The 7,182-nt window shown below is 60.4% G+C and overlaps 1 protein-coding gene across 1 annotated transcript; it reads right to left on the minus strand.

The window, feature by feature from the left end:
• Positions 1-248: 248 nt before the first annotated feature.
• On the minus strand, positions 249-5,715 carry SMYD5 (SMYD family member 5). The gene is made up of 13 exons (XM_063401238.1): positions 5,551-5,715; positions 5,273-5,381; positions 4,538-4,677; positions 4,208-4,329; positions 3,531-3,600; positions 3,267-3,371; positions 2,776-2,838; positions 2,537-2,607; positions 1,936-2,042; positions 1,651-1,707; positions 1,289-1,383; positions 958-1,028; positions 249-427 (listed from the first exon to the last, which is right to left on the minus strand). Exons 1-13 carry the CDS (start codon positions 5,614-5,616, stop codon positions 289-291), a joined length of 1,215 nt encoding a protein of 404 aa, XP_063257308.1. The 5' UTR covers positions 5,617-5,715; the 3' UTR covers positions 249-288.
• Between the last annotated feature and the right edge of the window lie 1,467 nt (positions 5,716-7,182).

Below are 7,182 nucleotides of genomic sequence, written 5' to 3' on the forward strand. Positions count from 1 at the left end.
GGGAACTGGGATGTGGTGGAGGGCCACTGGCTCACAGCTTGTCCTCCCAGGGAGGACAGGGACAGCCTGACACACACACACACACAGGGACAACACGGATGGGCGGGAGCAGGGCCTGCCTCCGGCTCCCGGCTGTCCTGCTCCAGCACCTCCGGCACACGGCGCCCACCCAACCCCACAACACAACCCTGTTCCAGTATTAAAGCTGCTGCCTCTTGGAGGAACCTCCAGGCCCTTCCCTTCCCGTCCCATCACATCCCTTCCCTCTCCTCTCGCCCGGGGCCAGGATCACACATCAGTCATCTCATCCTCCAGCTCTGCATCGTCCGTCTCTCCTTCGCCCTCCTCCTCCTCGTCCGACGTCACGTCGGCGTCGTCGGCTTGTGCGAGGCACTTGGGACACGAGCAGGTAAACAAGTAGTTCTCCCTGGCAGGGGGCAGGCAGGAGACAGGGATGTGCTGAGACTGCTACAGCCCCGCCCTGCTGCTGGGCAGGGGCTCAGCGAGAGAACAGCCAGGAAGGGGCTGAAGGTGTCACACCCAGAGGAGTTTGGGGGTCCCATCCTGCTGGCTTGGGCAGATTAAAGGTACCCCAGGTAGAGAGGGGGATTTTCAGCCCCACAGGGGCGATGGGACTGGGGCCAGTGACCCCCAGCAGGAACCTCTACCCCTGAGGGACAGAGAAGGAACAGGAAGGGTCTACAGGTGTAAGCCTGCAGAGAGAGGGGGGAACCCAAATCCTTGGTCCCGACGGCTACAAGACATCACAAGGAGCTCGAAGCACCAGAAGCACCACGTGCTGCACACACCCCCTGCCATGAGCCCACTGAAGTCCAGAGCAGCCCTTGCACAGCCACACCCCAGGCACACAGCCTGGCATGGGGACACTGCCCTGAGGGACTGTTTGGGCTCTCAGGGGCTGTGAGCTCCCCCCAGGTACCTGCAGGCAGCCCCTACCTGAGTATCTTGTTGCGGCTGTGTCTGCTCCGCTCCCTCTGACAGCAATCCAAGTAACTGATGCAGATTTCCTGTGAGCAAACACAAACGGGTTGGGCTCAGAATCGCTCCCCACAATCCCAAAGCAGCAGGATTTGTCCCAGCCCCTCTCACAATCAGGCAGAAACATGGGGTCTGGCAGCCCCTGTATGGGATGGGGATTGAATTCCTCTGCCCAGATGATGCAGGACATGGGAGGTTTTGGGGCTGGGTCCATGGAGGATGTAGGGGACACAGGGATGATGCCAAGCTGTGATGTCACCTCAGGTGCACCCAGGCCCTGCTGTCTCACCTCTCCTGCTTCGATGTCCTCCAGAGCAGTGAGATGCAGGAGGAAGTTGTTTTCTGGGAAGGATGTCTCAGCATTGGGGATGCAGCTGTGGTTACCTACGGGCAATACAATCTCTTTGCTACATGCCTAAGTGGCTCCTGGAACCACATCACATCTGAGTGCATCCAAGGCAGGACTGGCCATTCCACAGCTGGGCACGGTGCCAGGGAACACTGAGAGGGCAGTACCCATCACATCCACTCCACCCCATCCCACAGATGGCGAGCACAAACCCCTTTCTCCAGAGGAAGATGTGACCCAGCCTAGCACAGGACATTTCCCTTCTCACTCCTGGTTTTCCTCCCAGTCCTTTTATTACTTACAGCAGCTCTGCAGCACATAGAGCCCTGATCCCTCGCAGTTGAGGAACTCTCCCGACTCTGCAGCACAGAGAGAGGGGTCAGAGCTTTGCATGGTCCATTCCAGCTCTTCCACACAGAGCACCAAGGAATGTCCATCAACACGAACACCCACAGCCAGCACCGCTCTGGGGCAGAGTGCTGCAGGGTGATTTCCCAAGAGCCTTTCCCTCCCCCGGGGAGGGGATGGAGGACAAAGATCATGTCCTGAGGCACCTGTCCTGTCCCTGCAGTCCCACAGAGCCTCACCCTTCTCAATGTCCTTGTAGAGCTGGTCGATGAAGGCGTCCAGCTCCTCCCGCTCCAGCATGGGCAGATCCAGCGCATCACACGCGTGCACCCACTGGCTCAGGGAGCTGGGGGGAAACAGGGGACACTGTCACAGGCCCACAGTGCTGCAGGGAGCAGTGGGACACTGTCACAGGCCCACAGTGCTGTCCAGGAGCAGTGGGACACTGTCATAGTCCCACAGTGCTGTCAGGGACTGTCACAGTCCCACAGTGCTGTCAGGGAGCAGTGGGACACTGTCACAGGCCCACAGTGCTGTCAGGGACTGTCACAGTCCCACAGTGCTGTCAGGGAGCAGTGGGACACTGTCACAGGCCCACAGTGCTGTCAGAAACAGCAGGACACTTTTACAGTCCCACAGTGCTGTCAGCACATGGTGGGACCTCGCAGAGGGGATCCAAGGTGGCTCTGAGCAGCCAAGGTCTGGCAGAGGATGTGAAAGGGTTGGACAGAGCCAGGCTGAAGTTTTTAAGTCTGCCTCTCTCTCCCCATCTCTCCAACCCAGCCACTGACATTCCTCATCTCCACTGCCCTGCAAGGAGCACACACAAAGCCCCATTACCTGGTTCCTATGCCTTGGCCATTGGTCCCCACCAGGGCGAAGAGGGATCGAAAGCCCTCTGGAGTGAACCACTGCAGAAGGGAGAGGACAGAGGAACTGAGTCCAGGCCAACCTGCAGGAGCACCTCGCTCTGCAATGCTTCACATGCACAGGGAGCTTTGGGGAAGCAAGGAAGGAGCAGAGCCCCAGGGGCAGCCCTGGCCAATGCTCCTGGGCAGTCTGGGAACAGATCCACTCACCCTGCTGAGATATTCGTCATACAGGGCTTCGGTGAAGAGCAGGCGCAGCAGCTCCAGCTGGCCCTGGCAGGACACAGCAGCACAGTCAGGTGAGAGGTGCTGTGGGTGTCAGCCCCGGGCCGGGGCTGAGCCCAGCACAGGCCAGAGGCTCCAGCAGGACTCGGGCTCCCCAGCCTGCCCTGCACAGCTGGAGCCTACTGCCCTCACAGCCACGAAATCCACCCATTTTAGCAGCAAATCCACCTACTCAGCAGCTAAATATCACGCTGTCCCAGCCCACTGCAGGAACATCTCCTCCACAGGAAGGAGCAGCACATCCCATGAAAGCACCACAGGCCAAAACCCTCCCAGTCACCACTGTCAGGGCCCTCCCTTTAGGCCCAGAGCTTCCAGTGTCTCCTATCCCCACTGTAATGAGGCTTTTGCCTCTGGGCTCACAGACACAGGCACGAGAAGGAAGGCTCGAGGATTCAAGAGCTGCTGGGTCTTACCTTAAATTTGTCCCCCAGCAGCTTGTGCACAATCTCCTCTTCTTCATTTGCTGTCTTGCTGCAGAACTGGGAGAAGGCCTTGATCCACCACTCCTTGTCTTTAGCCTGACAAAACAATCAAGCAGAGGCATCGCACCAACACCACTTTCCTCCCCAGCCCAGAGGGAGGGAGGACTGTCAGAAAAAATGCTGAGAAAGCCAGGCCAAGGAAACAGAGCCTTGGGAAGAACATCCACAACAGGATAACAAAACCACCCACTGTACCTGTTTGATGGTGGCGACCATCCTGGCCATCAGCATGATGCTGGAGGTCTCCGGAGGGTAATGCATGTTTCTGTGGGGTTCAAATGGGGGAGAGATGAGCAGATCAGGGCTGGCATGGGAGTGGAAAGCTGGAGGGAGGTAGAGGCAGCTGCCATAGATGTGGTCAGCCCTGCACTGATCCATAACTCCAAAGTGGTCAGTGCAGCATTGCTGTGTGGGGGCCCAGTGGAGAGAACCTGCACCCACCTTCCTGCTCCAACCATACAATCCCCTTCTGTCCTGCTCACTCTGCTGGGACAAGATTTGGGGCAGGCATGTTGCTTATCCCCTCCAGGACCATGTTTTCTGAAAGCAGGGACTGAAATGGACCCATGGGATGCTACAAGGAGGATCTCCCAGGGGCTGGAGGTCTGCAGGAGCACCATAAAACTACAGGAGTGAGGGATGTGCAGCTCAGCACTTTGTAGCTCTTTAGTGGGAGAAAATAAGGAGTGCTCAGCTGTGTGTCCAAACCTTTGGGCTGCCAACATCACAACACCCAACCAGGAGAAAGAGCTGGGCAGCGTCCCATGGCCATCCCCACCTTCCAGCCACCCTGTGCAGGGATGCAAAGCAAGGAGCCAGCCCAGGAGAGCCACCTCCCTTGCCCGTGGAGCAGCAGGCAGGTGAGGCCCTACCTCCATGCCTCCTGCAGCTTGTTGAGGGGGTGCGTGGGGTCGTCCCGGGACGGGCCGAGGCAGAGGACCTGGTGGTACTGCTCCAGAGCTGCCTGCCTGCATTCTGCACTGCAGTATGTCACCTAGAGCAAGGGGACAGCGTTGGCACGGGCTGTGGCAGCAGGAAAAGGGTTCCTAGATCCAGCTGAGCCAGCTGTGCCCCCTCCCTGACCAGCAGAGCCCTGGCTCTTTGCCCCATGGCATGGAAAGGCACCCAGCACAAGAGCCTGGCTGGATGGAAAGGACTCAAGGATCCCAAGAAGAGCAGGGTCCCTCCTGGCAGGGCCATACCTGGCAGCGGGGACACTGCTGGTGCAGGTCTTTGCGGATGCTGCACTGCTCCGGGTGAGGCAGCACCAGGGAGCTCTGCCCCAGCAGGCGCTGGGCGTTCTCCTCCGCCGTCTCCAGCGCCCGCAGGCAGTGGTCACAGGCTGTGGGACACAGGAGAGAGCGGGGGGTCGTGAGGGATGGGTGGAGGGATGGATGGATGGATGGGTGGAGGGATGGATGGATGGATGGATGGATGGATGGAGGGATGGAGGGATGAATGGATGGATGGATGGATGGATGGAGGGATGGATGGATGGAGGGATTGATGCCACAGGAAATCCTTTGGGAATGAAAAGGGGCCAGCACGCAGGGCAAGGCAACACAACTGGTACCAACACCACAGAGGAACAAGGCAATGGGGATTGGAGGAATGTGGACTCGGGCAAGGTGTCCTTGCCCATGGCAGGAGTGGAATATGATCTTTAAGGCCCTTTCCAACCCAACCCATTCCAAGATCCTACGGTGGCACCTGGCACATTCCTCCAGAGCGGATGAAGTCACCATCCCTCAGCTGACACCTGAACTTGTCAACAGTTTAGTGCAGAGGCAGAAAAGGCAGCAGGAGCACCTTTCTAGAGGTGCAAAGACTAATCCAAACCCCTGCCTTGGTACCGGGCAGCTCCTCTGGGGTCCCGCGGTCACCCCACCGGGACAGGTGACAGGGATGGGGACATGCCACCAGCGCCAGCCGCTCACCTCGGTAGTTGTACAGGGCATTCCACAGGAACTGGGATGCCACCACCGGCCTCTCCACGAAGACTGTTTCCCCTTTGCGGATGTTTTTGGTGGCGAACAAGCCCTTTCCCTGCCGAGGGACAACCGCGGGTCAGGGACGCGCCCGAAGCCGAGTCATACCCGGGAGCTGAGGGAATCGCTCCATCCCGAGGGGACCCTGCGGGCTTCTACCCCCTCTGCCCCCCAGGCTGGGCGGGAAGGGAGGGACCCTCACTGCGGGGAGACCGCGGGCTGCTCACCTTGGCGCTGCTGATGAACCGCGCCTCCGCCGCAGCCCCGGCGTGTGGCCCCGCCGCGGCCGCCATCTTCGGGCGGCGACTTCCCCGCCCTGACCCTCCGGGCAGCGCCTCTTCCTCTTCCTCCTCCTCCTGCTCTTCCTCCTCCTCCTCCTCCTCCGCCCCTGCGCCCCTCAGGGCCCCGCGCTCGCCATCGCCCCCCTCAGCCGCGGGGCGCGCGGGGGCCGGCGGCCATCTTGGCCCCCCTTCCACAGCCCCCCTGCCAGCGTCCGCCAAAACAGCCCAAAACAGCCCAAAACACCGCCAAAACACCGCCAAAACACACCGAAACGGGGCCGGCGAGCTCCCGCTGCCGCCCCCAATCCTACAAGAGTCTTATGTCTCTCCCCAGACTATTATTATTATTATTATTTAATGGTAGAGGAATAGCCGTCACAGCCCTTCAGGCGGGAACACAAGTTCCCCCTCGCTTCAGGTCTCTGCTCGCGGAGAGAGGAGGCATCGGCCACTGCCCCGCGCACCCAAAAGCGGCCCGAGATCCCCCAAAAACGCCTTCAAAACACGCTGCTGTGGCCGCTCTGCCCTCGCTGCCTCCTGCTTGGGGCTCTGCAAAGCCGTGAAGTGCACAGAAATGCGTGTTTGGTTGTGTTTACTGATTCACAGCGCTGCGGCTGGCCAGGCGGCGGGAGCAGGGCTGGGAGCTCGGGACGAGCCCGTGCTCGGGGCCCGGGGAGCGCTTTGGTGTCACTAGATGTCACTGTCGGCTCGTGGCGGGGACGCGACACCGGGTGACAAGGCTGGAGCTGCCGCCGCCGTGCCCGGGCAGCAGCTGGAGTGGCCGCAGGACTGGAGCCGCAGGGCTGGCAGTGCTCCGGCCACCCGGGCGGGGGACGAGGGACAGACGGGCGCCAGGGCTGCCACCATCCCGGCCTGGGCTGTGGCAGCCAGCGCGGGCTGTGCTCCAGCACCGTGCCCGTGGCAGGGACTGCAAGGACAAGGCACAGGTGGGACACTGCTGCCATGACTCCTGCTGCCATGACATCCTCGGCGATTCGTGGAATATTTATGTGGGAAAAGCCTTCAAAGAGTAATTAATGAGTCCAATGTTTCCTGGCCCTGCCAAGGCCACAGCTGAGCCACGTCCCCAAGTGCCACATCCAGCCGGCTTTTAAATCGCTCCAGAGATGGGGTTTCCACCACTGCCCTGTGCCAGGGCTGGACAGCCCTTCCTGTGAATGAGTTTTCCCCCACATCCGATATAAACCTCCCCTGTCACAACCGGAGGCCATTTCCTCAGGGATTTCTCCATGGGAAGGGGTGGATGGGCTCTGGCAGGGGCTGCCCAGGGAGGCTCGGAGTGCCCGTCCCTGGAGGTGTCCAGGGAGGGTCTGGAGGTGACACTCAGTGCTCTGGGCTGGGGACAAGGGGGGAATCAGGCACAACTGGGACTCTGCGACCTTGGAGGGTTTTCCAGCCTCAGTGATCCTGAGATTCTGCTCCTCGTGTCCCTGTTCCTGGGAGCAGAGCCCAAATCCCCCACTGCCGGCTGCCCGCTCCTGGCAGGGACTTGTGCAGAGCCTCAAGGTCCCCCTGAGCCTCCTTTTCTCCAGGCTCAGCCCCTTCCCAGCTCCCTCA

The sequence above is a fragment of the Prinia subflava genome, chromosome 7 (genome assembly GCF_021018805.1).
Source record: "Prinia subflava isolate CZ2003 ecotype Zambia chromosome 7, Cam_Psub_1.2, whole genome shotgun sequence".
Lineage (NCBI taxonomy): Eukaryota > Metazoa > Chordata > Aves > Passeriformes > Cisticolidae > Prinia > Prinia subflava.